Source organism: Pleurodeles waltl, chromosome 3_1 (genome assembly GCF_031143425.1).
Source record: "Pleurodeles waltl isolate 20211129_DDA chromosome 3_1, aPleWal1.hap1.20221129, whole genome shotgun sequence".
Taxonomy (NCBI): Eukaryota; Metazoa; Chordata; class Amphibia; order Caudata; family Salamandridae; genus Pleurodeles; species Pleurodeles waltl.
In genome coordinates, this window is record NC_090440.1 from 321,421,083 (window position 1) to 321,439,192 (window position 18,110).

The following is an 18,110-nucleotide window of genomic DNA, read 5'->3' on the forward strand; positions in this document are numbered from 1 at the left end:
TATATGTTGCCATCTGAATCAGGTGGGTAAATAGTTTCTTGTACCAAGTGCGAGTTTTACGACACGCATTGTATGGTTGAAGAACCTGGTCGTTCTTGTCCACTCCGCCCATGTACTTATTGTAATCAAGTATACAGATGGGCTTGTGGACTTTGGCCATCTGACCCCAAACCGTGATGGGAGAAGTGCTCTCATCATGGATTGTAGTGAGCACGTATACATCATGCCTATCTAGGAACTTGACTGCGAGCAGTTCGTTAGAACACAATGCAGTACTCTGGGATTTCTGGAGCTTCTTGCAAACAAGCTCCTGCGGGAATCCTTTGTGGTTACAACGAACTGTACCGCAGGCCACAGTGCCAGCTTTGTAGAGCTCACTGAACAGCTCTACACCTGTATAGAAATTGTCCACATAAAGGTTATAACCTTTGTGAAGAAGTGTCTGGACAAGTTCCCATACAATCTTACCTGTGACCCCTAACGCAGGAGGGCAACCTACAGGGTTTAGGGTAGAATCCTTCCCTGTATACACTCTCAAGCTGTACACATAGCCAGAAGAGCTCTCACACAGCATGTACAGCTTTATGCCATAGCGAGCTCTTTTGCTCGCAATGTACTGTCTGAAAAGCAGCCGTCCTTTGTACAGGATCAAGGACTCATCGACTGCTATATTCTTTCCAGGAGTATAGATCTCTGGAAACCTGGCAGACAAATGTTCCACGACAGGCCGAATTTTGAACAACCTGTCATGATCTGGATGGTCCCGGGGCAATGCAGCAGAATTGTCATTGAAATGCAGCATGCGCTGCAGCAGCAAAAAACGATCTCTGCTCATGTATGGTTCGAAGATGGGAGTTACCCAAACCGTGCGAGTAGTCCAGTAGGACTGCAAGGTGGGTTTCTGCACTAACCCCATTTTGAGCGTAAGGCCCAAAAATATCTTCAACTCCGCCAGCGAAGTGGGAGTCCACTGGCGTGCCCTAGAACGGGGCCCTAGAGTGCCTCCGCGCTCCCTCAGAAATTGGTCTGCACGCAAATTTGTTTGCTGCACAAATTTCTGAAGGAAGTCAACATCCAAAAATAGATAGATGGAGTCGACTGGCAAAAAGTTAGCTGTATCAACTTTACATCCAGCGTCACCAGTAAAAGGTGGAATTTAGGGCTGAACTAAACAGGGGGGCTGCCAAGAGAGCACTCTCTCTGTGCTTGCGGCCGCAAGCACGTGCTCTCTGGGTTCGGCTAACCCAATGTGGTCCCGCTGCCTAGAATGTGCTTGCGAAGGGACAGCACGGATGTCGTCATTGTCTCCTTCAGACTCGCTGGAAGAGAGAGAGAGAGACTCACTCACTCATTTTACATAACTTTTTTTTTCATACATGTGTGCTTGCCCTTGGCCCCATAGATGGTCACCCTAGGGGCTGACCACCAACAATTTGTTTTTTTTTGTTTTTTAGTTTTTCTTACAATTTTTACCCTGGGGAAAACTAGATGTTTTTTTTTTACCCCCAGGGGTCGGCCCATGTTCTGAGGGCCGACCCCGCCATTTTGTTTTTCATTTTTGTCTTTTTTTTTTTTTTAAATGTCAGTTGAGATTAATCAATAATGCCCCCGGGGGGGTGGGAGGAGGGGGGGGCCCTTTTACAAGGGGGCCGACCCCCCCCAAAGAAGATCCCTGGTGCCTAGGAGCGTTTCCTGGCCATGGATCGCAGCCGGGCTGCGATCCATGGCCAGGAAACGGTGCCAGGGAGGCATCAATGGAAAGGGGAGAGCCTCCCCTTTCCATCGATGCTTCCCTGGCATCTGGGGAGGCCGTTTTGGCCTTTTTTTCCCCTCCGGAGAAGAAGAGATCGCCTACCTGATCTCTTCTTCTCCGGTGGGGAAAAACAGTGACGTCAGCGCACCTCGCGGCACGCTGATGTCACAAAGGGGCGGGAGGGGGGCGGGATGGAGACGCAGAAGTTGTTCCACGTCTCCTACGGGAAAAACAATAAAATAAAATCCTCTGGTGCATTGCACCGGAGGATTTTTAACCCCCTCCCTGGTGTCGGCCACTGGTCGTGACCCGCACCAGACGCCCGCACTTAAAAGGTTAAATGTATTAACTTTGTTAAAAATATGCTTTGACTTTTTGAAAAAGTTGTGATGCATAGGAAGTGGTTTTAGTTAACTTTCTATGCTGCTGTGCAGCATGTACAAACCATTGAGATAGCCAATAGATTTCACATAGGCAAAACCTTTTGGCTTTGCCAATGCTCGTATAATTAGTTCAAAATTGTATCCTGATTTAAAGGTGCTGTCATTTTAAATGACTGATGAGTGCACACAACAATATGCCCTGGCTGCACCAGTACTTGGCATAAAAAGGATTCAAAATGTGAGTAAAATGAATCGTTGGAACTACACATTCTAGAATGCAAAGAGACGATGGTTTCTAAATTTGTTCAGAGTGCGTAATACCTGTGGCCAATAGTTAGTAAAGCCAATAGGTTTTGCCATTGACAAGGATTGTTAGTCATGCTTTATAGCTTCAACCATAAAAAAAGAAAACTGCTATGACACGGTAATCGTGCCATATTGCAGGCTCTCGCAACACGCATGCACACGCCATTAAATGAGGGAAGCTTTTTTTTAATTAATTACAGTGAGGTGGGGGCGAGCAACACAGAGGACTGGGGATTGGGGTGGTGGTGAAAAGCAACATGAAGGATGGCTGGGATTGGGGAGGAGAAGCAGTAGGTGTGAGAAACAAGGGCGCCCATCTCTGCATAAGCCAGTCTACACCGGTTCAGGGATCCCCCAGCCCTGCTCTGGCGCGAAACTGGACAAAGGAAAGGGGAGTGACCACTTACTTCCCTGACCTGCACCTCCCCTGGGAGGTGCCCAGAGCTCCTCCAGTGTGCTCTAGACCTCTGCCATCTTGGAAACAGAGGTGCTGCTGGCACACTGGACTGCTCTGAGTGGCCAGGGCCAGCAGGTGACGTCAGAGACTCCTTCTGATAGGCTCTTACCTGTGTTGCTAGCCTATCCTCCTTCCTAAGTAGCCAAACCTCCTTTTCTGGCTATTTAGGGTCTCTGCTTTGGGGAATTCTTTAGATAACGAATGCAAGAGCTCATCAGAGTTCCTCTGCATCTCTCTCTTCACCTTCTGCCAAGGAATCGACCGCTGACTGCTCTGGACGCCTGCAAAACTGCAACAAAGTAGCAAAGACGACTACTGCGACCTTGTAACGCTGATCCGGCCGCCTTCTCGACTGTTTTCCTGATGGTGCATGCTGTGGGGGTAGTGTGCCTCCTCTCTGCACTAGAAGCTCCGAAGAAATCTCCCGTGGGTCGACGGAATCTTCCCCATGCAACCGCAGGCACCAAAAGACTGCATCACCGGTCCTCTGGGTCCCCTCTCAGCACGACGAGCGTGGTCCCTGGAACTCAGCAACTCTGTCCAAGTGACTCCCACAGTCCAGTGACTCTTCAGTCCAAGTTTGGTGGAGGTAAGTCCTTGCCTCCCCACGCTAGACTGCATTGCTGGGTACCGCGTGATTTGCAGCTGCTCCGGCTCCTTTGCACTCTTCCAGGATTTCCTTTGTGCACAGCCAAGCCTGGGCCCCCGACGCTCTAACCTGCAGTGCACGACCTCCTGAATTGTCCTCCGGCGTCGTGGGACCTTCTTTTGTGACTTCGGGTGAGCTCTGGTTCACTCCTCTTCATAGTGACTGTTAAGGCACTTCTGCGGGTGCTGCTTGCTTCTGAGTGGGCTCTTTGTCTTGCTGGACGCCCCCTCTGTCTCCTCACGCAATTGGCGACATCCTGGTCCCTCATGGGCCACAGCAGCATCCAAAAACCCTAACTGCGACCCTTGCAGCTAGCAAGGCTTGTTTGCGGTCTTTCTGCATGGAAACACCTCTGCAAGCTTCTTCACGACGTGGGACATCTATCCCACAAAGGGGAAGTTCCTAGTCCTCTTCGTTCTTGCAGAATCCACAGCTTCTACCATCCGGTGGCAGCTTCTTTGCACCCACAGCTGGCATTTCCTGGGCATCTGCCCACTCCCGACTTGATCGTGACTCTTGGACTTGGTCCCCTTATTCCACAGGTACTCTCATCCGGAAATCCATCGTTGTTGCATTGCTGGTGTTGGTCTTCCTTGCAGAATTCCCCTATCACGACTTCTGTGCTCTCTGGGGAACTAAGGTGCACTTTGCACCCACTTTTCAGGGTCTTGGGGTGGGCTATTTTTCTAACCCTCACTGTTTTCTTACAGTCCCAGCGACCCTCTACAAGCTCACATAGGTTTGGGGGTCCATTTGTGGTTCGCATTCCATTTCTAGAGTGTATGGTTTGTGTTGCCCCTATACCTATGTGCTCTCATTGCAAACTATTGTGACTGTACATTGCTTGCACTGCTTTCTATTGCTATCACTGCATATTTTTGGTATTGTGTACATAAATCTTGTGTATATTTGCTATCCTCATACTGAGGGGACTCACTGAGCTACTTTTGGCATATTGTCATAAAAATCAAGTACCTTTATTTTTAGTGTATCTTGTGTATTGTGATTTCTTATGATATTGTGCATATGACACCAGTGGTATAGTAGGAGCTTTGCATGTCTCCTAGTTCAGCCTAAGCTGCTCTGCTAAGCTACCTTTTCTATCAGCCTAAGCTGCTAGACACCTCTTCTACACTAATAAGGGATACCTGGACCTGGTGCAGAGTGTAAGTACCCCTTGGTACCACTACAAACCAGGCCAGCCTCCTACAAGTGTAGATCTGATGATGGAGAAGCACATGGACGAACAAGCAACAGATGAGAATATGGGAGTGGGGAAGAGAAGCAACAAGGGAGAAGGGATGGCATGCATGGAGGAAGGCTACATGGGGGCAGGGAGGGGAGGAGAAGCAACAGACAAGTACAATTAAAATCACACAAGAGAGAGATGGAAAACACCTACACTCTAATGGAATGCTTGCACAAACAGCAAAAAGTAATTCCCTAAGAGGGAACATAAGAACCAGACAGTCAAGCACATGGGAGGAACTAACACAAGAGTGACGGAAACTATCTCATAGGAAGCAGGAAAATGAGTGTCAGTAAGGACAACCAATTGTAAGCATTGGGGGCACTCCAAGCCCCTGTATGTTCTTGATAAGCCCACAATATGTCTTATAACGGACAGCACACGTTGTCTAGTAGGTTTGACCCCAAAATCAGGGCTTTGTCAGTCAAAGACCAACTACCATTTATCCTCTGGGAACCCATAGTTAATTGCTGGATGGAAATGTTATTTGGGTTCTCTTGGCAATATGGTACAGCGATTTAGAGAAAGTAATTGCAGTATTTAAAGCTTGGTTTGTTCTTTTGAATGATAATCCTTCTCTTTATTGCAGCCCTGAACTTTGAACCATACGAGCTGTCCTTCCCTTCGAGTGTACCTTTGTCTGGTGTGACTGGTAGGCAGTCTCCCACAGGCATATCTTTGGCTTCGGAGCTGTCAGGCAATAGCGCTGAAGCGGGACTAAAGGAGTAAGTTTGTTCTAAGTTTGTTGTTTGAAGGAACATTATAACTATGCTCTGGGCATATGTTGTTTGCATGTGATCTGTCAGTAAATCACAGAAAAGGAGTGAACAGCTTTCAGCTCTAACCATGATTCTAAAGTCTCTATTGAATAATGGGTCACAATGCCCATACTCAGTATTTGTTCCTTTAGAGAAGGTAATCAATCCATGATTACAAACCCAGCTCATTAATTAAAGATTATTGTTGAACAATATCTGAACTTGAACTTAAGATAATTTCAAAGGCTTCATAGGCCAGTGAAAAAATAGAAAGTTCATAAGTATCTATTTCATTTTCTTGCCGTCTTCCCTATTTATTTCACATCTGTCATGAAATCTGAAGTGCAAGGTCCAGCAATTGTTGGAAGACTAGAATGAGGTTATACAAATCATGCCTGATCAGTTTGGGGGTTTTATGTACTTTGCAGGCAACAATTTCATTGAATTCTGACCTATACCATTTCAATGTCTGGGAATAATACACCTGTGTGGGTGGTGATGGGGCGTGTACTAAAATCATATTGTATTTAGGCCAAAAGTTCCTGAGCATCCTCCCACATGCATTGATCCTGCATGCATCCCTTGTATAGCCAACCTTTGCCATTGTTTCCTTGAGTAGCAGGCTTTTCAGGTCTTATCACTACATATGAGAGATTCCTGACCCAATTAATATTTTGCATTCAGTGAAAGTGAAGTAGCACCACAACCAGTTGGTGCCACAGAGGTCCAAACTGTGTGGTCCTTACATCAGTTAGATCTTGTTGTGTGTACTCCAGAATGTATGATCGATATTCTTCTGTGTTCATCAGCCACTAAATGTTATCTTCCATTTAGAGAAAAACATGCTTTAATTTATTTGTATGTACATATGACTTTAGCTATCCATGTACATGCAAGAAGAACAGGCACAAAGCCCAGATCAGCGAATACTTCATTTACCAGAAGTAAATATTACCTCATCTGAACACTTATTCTTACCACTGGAGATCTCATCAACAGGGCATCATTCTGATGTGAGCAGCATGGGAAAAGACCTGTGATGAACAACCAAAGTGTATATGCCTCTAATATTGACCAACACCTTTCCTCACACTTCTTCATGTGCATCGTTGCAACTATTTAGAATATATGACAATATAACACACTTAACTGCAGCAAGTATAGTTGCTGTGCCACCCAGCAAGAGGAAATTGCAAATTCCTGAGGCCAGATATTATCAAACAATTAATGCTCCTCGTTGGTTTAAGTGAAGTAAAGGCCCAGTGCTATTCAAACCGCTTGTTGTAAATTCACACTAGATTAGCAATAGCATGTAGGCCTGCAAATAATAATTCCTTCCTCTCCAGTAGGTATTTGCATGGATGAACAGTTATAGAGCATTGCATCTATGTCTTGCCATGTACATATTATCTCAAAATTGAACAAGTTCTGAAATATGAGCCAAGAGCTATGAAACACTATGATAAGTTTGTTAGTATGACCTTCCCCATCAGCCAAGTTCTTAGCAAAATGGTAGCTTATTTTCTTCAAAACTGAGACTTCAAAATGGAGCTGAAGACCAAAAAACATTTCAATTATCCAACTGAAATGCACAGGGTTCCTTGCACACTGTGTAACTGGAACTAAGCTGTACTTGGCTGATGTCCTGGGGTGATTGTGTTCCGGTTCAGGGAGGGCCAGGCATTAGTTCAAGCATTGTCTAAAAGCTGCTTTTTAGGGCAGCTATGATGCATCTAGTGATGCCTACAGATAATATGGCTAAGTGCAATGCAGAAAAAGAGGTAGCCATGGGGTATGAAGCGTTGACGGTTATACATGAGCACCACGTTTCAAGTGCTAGCCCACTTAAAGTCCATTAAAGAGTGATATGTTGAGTTCATAACAAGGCTATAAGAAAGGAAACGTGTCTGACCCTGTTTAGGAACATTTGGGTAGAATCATAATGTAAATAAAAACAAAACCAAAAGAACTCATCAGTTTTACACATTGTCTTTTTTAGGCCAAATCATCTGAAACCTGATGTGAAAAAGGTCTGGGGAAAAGAGGGATATCTTCTTAAAAAGGGAAGCAGAATAGAGGCTCCAGCTGAAGTCAGAACATCCACATTGAACTGTACCTCACTGGGGGAGGACATTTCTCCTTCTTTGGCCTGCAGCGAACAGTTGATTAATCAAGTCTCTCCAGAAGAAAAGGAAAAACAACAGCTAGCATCATCATTGTTTATTGGACTTGGATTCAACACTTCAATCAATTTGGTAAGTCTGTTTTCTTTACAAGGCTTGCTTCAGTGGAAGAATAATTTGCAAGAGTACACTTTATATATATTGTGTACATTGTGGAATCCTATATCTTATCCCTCTTCCTCCAGGGGAGTCTGTAAGGCAGGTCATTGGAATACAGCTCAAAGTGTGTGTCTCTATATGCCCTAGGACTTGACTAATAGCTTAGGCTTCACTTGAGCCCTGCATGGGCGTCTTGTGTCTTGTTGGAAACCAGGGCATATTTCTCCTGCCTGACAGAATCCTTGGGATTTGAATATGTGTGCTCTCTTAAGCCATAGGTCTCTGGATTGATGCAATGCCAATGCTTCCACACCCAGTCCTGGAACCCGATTCTTGTAGGTTGTTTATTTCTTTTCAGTAGGTCTGGGTTGTTCTCTTGCTACCTTACCGCTTGTCAGTGTGCTAGTTTGCACAGCATCCTAAAATGACTGTGGCTTCCTAAGGCCATGCCTATATAGTTATTACTTTGCAGGCAGGCCTTTGAAGAATTGATCCAAAAAGAACAATGGGGTGTGATCCTATAAAGCCCAAGTAGGAGAGGGATCAGCACAATAAACTACAGACTAGAGACCTTCCACTGGCTGTTAATTATTTTCAGACAAACACAAAACAGTACATCAATACTGTGTGCCAATAGATATTATTAATTGTCCATGCTTTTCACAATATTTTGCCTTTTACACGCAAACTGCTTGTCTAATACATTAAAAATACAAGGACAATTATTCAGTTGTTCCCTACACACAAAAAGGACATTGTTAGAAATGGGGTCTCTAGTTGGTAGAGTTATACACCTTTGTCCAAATAGGGATCACAGTCTGTTAGAGGACGGTTCTGACCAGCAGGACTGCCCTGATGTTTCGATTTTTTGACCACCTGGTTTTTGACTGTTTACTGTGAGGAAGCCTCCTATGAGGTGACTCCCGCACAATAAACACATGGTAAAATGGACTACACATGTTTACCGCTGGTGTCGCCGTGCTAAGGAAAGGCTGCTGTGGCGCAGCAAGGCAGGAGGCCCCAGGCAGGTTACATGTGATCATGTGTGCGCATGGATGTGCACCCATGTGAGGGCTGTGGGAGGAGGATTCCTAGTGTGCGCAGCCCTAGAACTGCGCCTAGATAGTCCTGGCGCAGGAGGAACTATGCAGAGTGGGTGGTAACCTGGAGTAGGTCTCATAAGAGGGGTGTATACATGTGAGGGAGAGTCAGTGTGCTTACTGTCTTTTCACTGTAGAGACACCCAGTTTAATGCCAATGTCAGGGTACTTAAGATCTTTGCATTGGAGGGATACTCCATTGAATGTCAATGGGCAAGGAGGGCCTAGGGTGCAACTCCAGTTCTCTGGGGTCCACCGAGACCAGAGTCACACCAAAGTACACTGTAACCTGTAAGAAAAGAATGATGCAGTAGGTTACAGGAGCATAGTTGTACCACTTATGGGTCATCCAGGGATGTCATATTTTTCTGCCTCAGCTCAGGGTTAGGGCCAATTACTGCTCTGTCCAGTTGCTGGAGCAGGGCCTAGCATCAATCAGCCAGCTGTCATTCAGTGCCAGGAGCAGGCTGGAGAAACCCTGCGAGGAATGTCAGGAAGGAGGGGCTGAGACTTTCAGAGCACATGTGGCAACTAACTCCTGGAGGATGCCATCTTGAGCTATCCCAGAAGACTGTGCAAGAAGGAGGGGAATGGGAGCAAGGAAGTGATGTGGCACATCTGGATAGGCCAGAGGTGCAGACCTGCTGGACACTTCCGCCCCCACTTAAAAGGTCCTGCACAGGGGAGAGCTCTCTCTCTTGGCTGTGCTTCACTGTTGGACACTGGGACTGCAGACGGGCGTCATGGACAACTGGATGGAAGAACCTCCTGACTGCCCATGGGGCAGGGACTCTGCCCCTGAAGGATCCCAGGCCAGCGAGGCGAATGCCAGGGCCAGGCAAGCTGGCCCCCTTACCCCCCAGAGGACTAGTTGGGGGAAGGACTTGGCTAGCGCAAGGAGAGTGCGCAGCCCAGAAGGAAAAGAGGAAACCCAGAGGAAAGATTGGCGCAGGAGTCAGTGGAACTGGCTCCCTGAAGATCTGGGACCCTTCCAGGCCAGGAGGCCTAAGGAGAGTACTCCTGGTGGCAAGGGCTTGTCACCAGGAGCGGAACGACGCAAGAATGAAGAAAATCGGCTCTTGGGGGCCCGAGATATCCCAGGACAAAGAATGGCGACCTTTGACCTTTGTGAGAGCAGCTACGAAGCGCGTGGAGCTCCGCAGCTGCTTGAGACTGTGCCCCCAGGGTGGGCCAGGGCCTGGGGGCTGCCCAGGAGGAAGAGGAGAACAGGGGAGTGTTGTCGCACTCCCCCTCTCTGAGGAAGGAGGGACCCCGGACCCCATCCCAGGGCCCCGTGAAGCCTGGTCCTTTGGATGTTTTAGAAGGGGGGCGCCGTCGCGCACACCCCCCCCCCCCCCCCCCCCTGCCGCTGTGGAAAGGGGACCCCGGATCCCATCCCGGGGCCCCGGCGGCGAACACAAGCCGGGGAGCGCCGTCGCGCTCCCCATGAAGAAAGGGTGAAATGGGGGGGGGGCGCCGTCGCGCACCCCCCAGCAGAAGGGAAGTCGGGGAGCGCCGTTGCGCTCCCCGTGAAAATGGTCCCCTGGGGACCCGGACCCCATCCCGGGGCCCCGAGAAGAGGCTGGAATGGGGGTGCGCCGTCGCGCACCCCCAGCCGAAGAAAAGCCGGGGAGCGCCGTCGCGCTCCCCGTGAATATGGCCGAGGGGCCCCGGACCCCATCCCGGGGCCCCGCGCAGAAGAGGGCCTGGGGGAGGGCCGTCGCGCTCCCCCCTATGGAGGAGAGGGGCCCCGGACCCCATCCCGGGGCCCCGAGAAGAGAAGGACTCCGGGGAGCGCCGTCGCGCTCCCCGTCTTGAGGAGGAGGGGCCCCGGACCCCATCCCGGGGCCCCGACGACACCAGGAGGTAGGGGGAGTGCCGCTGCACTCCCCCCCACGCGGCCGACAGCCTCCAGCATCCCGAGTCTGCCCGCTGGAGCGGGCAGACTCCAAATCAGCTAGCCGGCTCCCGCGGCAGCACCCGGAGGTGCTGGCCGTGCGGGGAGCCGGCGGGGGCGGCCAGGGGTGGGCTCCCTGAGCCGCCCTCCAACGAGGGATCTGTTTTTTGAGTGCAGGGGGTGTCCGGGTGGGACCGGCACCCCCAAAATAAAAAATGAAAAGAAGAACAGAAAAGGAATCGCGGCTCTCCCCTCTCAGCGGGAGAGCCGCTCATCATTTATGCAGCCGCCTCAGCATGCTTTGCGGGGCTGGGGCCGCTTATTGAGCCCCTAGAACGCCTGTGGTGGTCCCAGTGAGATGGGGGCCACCACCAACGAGAACTGTGAGACAGGGGGAGCTGCAGGAGCAGCGCAGCCTCCCCCCAACATCTGTTGGTGTCCCCACCCTAGGTAGGGTGGGACACCTGGGAGATAACCCCTCCAGGGTTGGATGGATATTTGAAGCACAAGCTTCAGTGAACTTTTGTTCCTGTTTGTGCACGGGTGCCTACCATAGGTGTAGGTTGTTATGGCCCCATGTATTCTACTGTTATTTTATGTTAAATAAGAGTAATCCAAAAGTAATCTCAAAGTAATCAAAAGTAATCCTGATGGTTAGAATGCTAGAATTTGGTCTCATATGTTCTCTGATTATGCTAATTTGAATAATGACGCTGACAGTCACATCTTGGCACTATGAAAGTATTTATTCCCAAATGTAGGTGTCATTATTGCACTGTACTGTTGAATACTGTCAGAATGTTCAAATGTGCAAAGGGGGGCACTGGGATTGTTTTGCCATGTGGGTTGTTGGATTATATTCTCCCTTAGGGAGACCTGAACGATTACATACTGTTGCGTAGTATTGAGTAGTGTGTGTGAATAATAAATGTACTTTTACTTTATCAAAAGAAAAAGCACAGACTGGACATTCATTTATTAAGGGTCATGCTTGCATGCTTGGGAATGCGGATTACTAGCCCACACCACCTCCCTTGAGTAAGCCTTGGACTGCTCTGCAACGCTACCCTATGAGAGTCAAGCGCTACAATGGGGTGTTTGGTTCCCAGTGGCGGTCGTGTGCGGACTCGTTACTTGTGCAGGCCACACAACTAATGACCCACCTTCCAACACAGTCCTAGTCAGTGTAAGTCACGCACAATCCAAATTATCCTGTGCCCACCCTCTGGTAGCTTGGCACTGAGCAGTCAGGCTTAACTTAGAAGGCAATGTGTAAAGTATTTGTGCAATAAATCATGCAATAACACAGTGAGAACTCCACAAAAATACACCACACAGGTTTAGAAAAATATAGGATACTTATCTGATTAGATTAGGCTCAAAACGATCAAGATTTGATAATCACAAATTGAAATATCACTTTTGTAATGATAAAAAGAGTCTTTAGTTCTTAAAAGCAACAGTTGTCTCTTGCAAGAAAAAAGTACCTGATTTGCATCAAAATTACACACACAAGAACCACAGAGGAGGAGATGTGTGGAAAAAGGTAGGTGTATGTTGGATTTCCGGGCACACACAGACGATGATGTGTCGATTCTTTTCCATGCGGCAAGGGCTTTGCGTCGGATTCTGGCACGCAGGCTTCAGTCCTCTTTTGCGATGCGGGGTCCTTTGACGCCCAGAGACATTGCATGGAAATCCTGGGCGAGCTGGGCAAAGTCACAGGTGCTGAGTCAATCTGGTGGATGAAGCGTTGGGGTTTCTGTCGGACGGCAGGCGCTGCATCGATTCCTTCTGCAGGAAGTGGGTCTGCGTCATTCCGGCTCGGCGATGCGTAGATCCGGTGGGTTGTATGTCGAATTTCTGGTTGCAATCCTGGCGCTGCGTCGATCTCCACTCGGGGAGCCGGGCTGCGTCGTTCCGGTTCGGCGATGCAGTGATTTTTTTCACTGCTGGGCAGGCTGTGCATCGATTCTGGCAGGCTGTGTGTCAATTTTCGCTGCACAAGGAGTTTCTTTGCAGAGATGAAGTCTTTGTGGCCCTGAGACTTCAGGAAACAGTAGGCAAGCTCAATCCAAGCCCTTGAAGAGCACCTCTCAGCAGAGCCAGAGGCCAGCAAGGCAGCAGGGCAACAGCAAGGTAGCAGTCATTTACAGCAAAGCAGTCCAGGTGAGTCCTTTGGGCAGCTAGGCAGCTACTCTTGGTAGGTTGCAGGTTCTGGTGCAGAGTGTCTGTCCCAAGACGTGTCTACCTTGGTAGGGTCAGGGACCCAGTTTATATACCCAAAAGTGCCTTTGAAGTGGGGGCGACTTCAAAGAATGGTTTTGAAGTGCACAAGGTCCCCTTTCAGTACAACCCTGTCTGCCAGGGTCCCAGTAGGATGGTTGGCAATCCATTTTGTGAGGGCAGGCCACTGTCCTTTGGAATGTAAGTGTTAGGCTCTCCACACTTCCAGCCCAGGAAGACCCATTCACTATGCAGATGTGACTGAGCATCCTGTGTTTGTGGTTGTCTGGGTGAAATGCACAAGGGAACTGTCAACCAGCCTAGCCCAGACGTGGATTGGAGACAGGTTACAAGGCACATAAGGATTTTAAATGCAGAGAAATGCTCACTTTCTAAAAGTGGCATTTCTAAAATACTAATGTAAAATCCAACCTCATCAGTCAGCAGTACTTTGTATTACCATTCTGGCCATACTAAATATGACCTATCTAGTCCTTTCTGATCAGAATCTACCACTCAAACAGTATATGAGGGTAGCCCTAATGTTAACCTACGAAACGAGCAGGCCTCACAGCAGTGGAAAACGAATTTAGGAGGTTTGCACTACCAGGACATATAAAACACACAGGTATATGTCCTGCCTTTTACCTACACAGCACCCTGCCCTATGGGTTACCTAGAGCCTACTTTAGGGGTTGACTTATATGTGGAAAAAGGGGAGTTTAAGGCTTGGCAAGGATCTTTAAATGCCAACTCATAGTGGCAGTGAAACTACACACAAAGGCCTTGCAATGGCCGGCCTGAGACATGTTTGAGGGGCTAGTTGGGTGGGTGGCACAATCAGTGCTGCAGGACCACGAGTAGTATTTAATTTACAGGCCCTGAGCACATGTAGTGCATTTTACTAGGAGCTTACAAGTAAATTAAATATACCAATTGGGTATGAGCCTATGTTACCATGTTTTAGGGAGAGAGCATATGTACTTTAGCACTGATTAGCAGTGGTAAAGTTTGCAGAGTCCTAAAGCTAGCAAAAAATGAGGTCAGAAAAGGAAGGCAAAAAGTTTGAGGGTGCCCCTGCAGAGAGGCCATTTCCAACAGAAATGATTTAAACTTAAAACACATATAGATACATATATATACTGTACAAACAATCAACTAGTATTCAAAGTTCCATCTCTTCTTCAACATAGGTGGCTATCAATAAACAAGTATCTGTATTAGCATAAAGAAATTTATCTCAGAGCCGTTCAGTGTTAGAGGATTACAGCTCCTATTTTGGCCCCTTCATTGATTTCAATCATTCATTCTGGAAATACTTGATTACTTAATTAATTGAGTATGCATATGACATCATACGTGAGAGCACTAGTTGCCTAGTACAAGCGTCAGAGTTTTCCCCACAATCCACCCAATGGAAAAGAGACGCTGAGTGAAAGCAAAATGCAGCAACCCCAGAAAGAAAGGACCCACCAGCCTGAGAAGAAGCTCGGCCCTTGGAGCATCATTACTCGCAGAAGAATGCCAAAAGCAGTTTTCTCCAAGCGCCTGTTCCAAACCTGCGGAATGCATAAATCAAAGTCTGCATCAAGATGAACAATGTAAAGCCCTGATGATGACCTTGTTTGAATTCACATTCCCAGATCATATATTGGTCGAAACGTGTTGGGAAAAATGGCATGAGGAATGTTCAGAGGGCCTCTTTTTTTTAGCTTCTACTGAATTAAATTATCGTGCAGGGAAGGCAGGGAATCGAAGAGGCTGGACACACTTTGGAAGAATATGTTTTCTTCCGTCAGTCTGGCATTGCGATCCTTGAACACTGCATGCCTTTTGGGCCATTATTCCCATATGCTGTGGAATACATTTGCGCAAGTGCTGACACAGGTCGACCTGGAGGAGGCCCAGGCTGTACTTCCCCAAGCAGTTGTTGATGGGAGAGACGCAGCCCATGTGGACCGAGCAGTTGCAACAACAGCGGCCCTGAGCTGCAGCACCTAGTTGAGAACTTTTCGGTGGATGTCCAAACCAATCTAATGGACATGCCCTTTAATGGCACCCATCTCTTTGGAGAGACCGCAAATTCGGCACTCGAGCACTTCAAGGATTCTTGTTCTACGGCCAGCTCCTTGGGCCTCATGGCAGGCACTTGTCCCCCTCAGTTCTGCTTTTCATCCTTTTCGTGGTTACAGAAGGAGTGGTCAGCCATGTCCGTTCCCATCCAGCTACAGTGCTGTTCATGCTGCCCAGCCTCTGTGTGGCCAGGGGCATGGGATCCACCTTCTTCGTGCATCAGGGAACCAGCGGTCTGGCCAGTCCCCCACTTCAGCCCTCCCGCCCCCCCCACGCAGTTGCCCCCAAGCCTTCCTAATCCGACTCGTCCCCACCAGTGACCAGTCTGAGGCAGGATTTGCAATAACCTGGTGTGCTGGCAGTCTGTCACGCCATACAAGTGGGTTTTGCAAATATCCGACTCGTCCCCACCAGTGACCAGTCTGAGGCAGGATTTGCAATAACCTGGTGTGCTGGCAGTCTGTCACGCCATACAAGTGGGTTTTGCAAATAGACCAATGGGACTACTCCCTCCCCTCCATCTATGCCACCATTTTACAGTTGGATGCTGGAATGTTACTTGATACTTCTTTGAGAGGAAGTTACATCTCTCTTGACCAAGGGAGCCATAGCTGTGCCAGAAATATGTTGTGGTTGCTATTCCAGCTACTTTCTGGTACCCAAGTAGGACAAGGGCCTCAACCCTATCCTAGACCTTCATCCCTCAATCTGTTCCTCAGGAAGGAGAAGTTCAGAATTCTCACTCTGGCTCAGTTTTTATCTGCCCTGGACCCAGGAGACTTATTGGTAGCGTTGGACTTGTAGGATGCTTATTTCCATATTCCCGACTTGCCTGCCCACAGACGTTACTTGCGGTTCATGGTTGGCCACAAGCACTTTCAGTTCGCCTTGCTACCTTTTGGCCTTACCAGCACCCCTCGGGTGTTCACCAAGATGATGGCGGAGTTGAGGCTCATCTGCACAGATCAGGGGTTTCAGTCCTCCCCTATCTCAACGACTAGCTGTTGGCTCGTCGTAAGCTTTTGTCTCCTGCATCCAGATTACAACAGACCTCCTGCATTTGCTGAGGTTCACAAACACGTGCCAAAGTCTCACCTGACCCCCTCGCAGATGCTCCCTTTCATCAGAGCTGTTATGGACGCAGAACACTTTCAGGCTTATCCCCCCGAGCGGCGAGTCCAGGCAATGATACTGATGTTTCAGTCTGCATCCTGGATTTTTGTGAAAATGACTCTGAGGCTGCGGGACCTTATGGACTCCGGCACCCTGCTGGCGACTCATGTAAAATGGCATATGTGGACTCTGCAGTGGGACCTGAAGCATCAGAGAAATCTTTCTGACAAGGACCAGATCTCTGAGGGAACTGCACAAGATCTGCATTGGTGGTTAACAAACCGTGATTCGGTGAGGGGCAGATCCCTCTCCCTCCCTCTACCAGATCTGACAGTAGTGACAGGCATGTCACACCTGGGATTTGGCAGCCATCTAGGAGAGGCGGAGATCAGAGGCATCTGGTCTCTGGCAGACTCTGGATTCCACATCAACCTGTTGGAACTCTGTGCAATCAAACCAGTGTTGAAAGCATTGCCTCCCTCTATCAAGAGGAAGGTAGTGCAGGTGTTCACGGACAACACCACCGCTATGTGGTACTGCAACAAACAGGGTGGGTTCGTGGACCCTTTGTCAGGATGCTCTGCGCAGCTGGACGTGGCTGGAACATCAAGGCATTTTCCTGGTAATTCAACGTCTGGCGGTATCTCTGAACGTCAGAGCAGATGAACGCAGCAAGCAATGCTTCGTCGATCACAAATGGCATCTCTTTCAGCAGTTTAGAAAGCCTTGTTTAGATCAGTTCGCCCCTGCAGAGAATGCGCAATGTCAGCAGTATTGCATGTTGGAGTTTCCAAGGCGGCAATCACTCTGCAACACTTTTCGTCTCGAGTGGAATTCAGGCCTCCTGTACGCCTTTCTGCCCATACCACTTCTGCCCAGAGTTCTAAAGAATATCAAGAACGACCAGGCCAAAGTAATCCTTGTGTCTCAGGAGTAGGCACGAAGAGTCTGGTATCCTGAAGTACTGAGCATTGCCATCTATCCTCCAATCATACTGCCCCTTAGGGAGGATCTTCTGTTGCATCAGGGGAGGGTTCTCCACCCATACTGCCCCTTAGGGAGGATCTGATGTTGCATCAGGGGAGGGTTCTCCACCCAAACCTGTCCAGTCTTCTCCTCCTTGCTTGGAGATTGAGCAGCAGCAGTTGACAGCTTTGACCAACCACCCGAAGTCTGCAACGTAATCTTGACAGCCAGGCATCCCTCCACCAAAACAGTGTGCGCTTGTCATTGGAATAAATTTGTGGCATGGTGCCCAGACAAGTAGGTTGACCCCCTTTCTGTCCCTCTTTCTGAGGTTCTGTTGTTTATCCTTTCTCTTGCCCAGCAGGGCTCTGCTATGGACACTCTCAAAGGTTATTTGTCTGCTATTTCTGCTTTTTGAAGGTTGCCTGATCAACCTTCCTTGTTTAAGTCTTCTATTGTGAATAAGTTACTTAAGGACCATGCTTGTATGTTTCCTCCATCTCCATTCATTATACCCCAATGGGATTTGAATTTAGTTTTGACATTCCTGATGTGCAGTCGTTTCAAGCCTCTCCACAATTGTCCTCTTGCTTTGAAAACAGCCTTCCTTGTGGCCGTTACCTCTGCCATCAGGGTGATTGAGCTTCAGGCATTGTCATCTAAGCCGCCCTACCTTTCCATCTATCCTGACAAAGTGGTGCTTCGCATTAGGGCATACTTTTTTCTGGAAGTGGTCACTCCCTTTTCATGTAGGTCAATCCATCACCTTGCCTACTTTTTACGCGCCCCGCATTCTTCTAATGAAGAGCATTGGCATTCTACTTTGATCGTACCAAAGAGTTCCGGATGGATGATCAACTCTTTGTAGGTTATGTGAGTGCGAAGAAAGGTAGAGCAG

General features: G+C 48.4%; 1 protein-coding gene across 1 annotated transcript in view; it reads left to right on the plus strand.

Moving 5' to 3' along the window:
* Window positions 1-18,110, plus strand: part of AP4E1 (adaptor related protein complex 4 subunit epsilon 1) — a 246,052-nt gene that overhangs the window by 159,935 nt on the left and 68,007 nt on the right. The window contains exons 16-17 of the mRNA XM_069222475.1: window positions 5,387-5,522; window positions 7,555-7,810. Coding sequence (XP_069078576.1) covers window positions 5,387-5,522; window positions 7,555-7,810 — 392 coding nt within the window. The remainder of the gene's footprint in view (window positions 1-5,386; window positions 5,523-7,554; window positions 7,811-18,110) is intronic.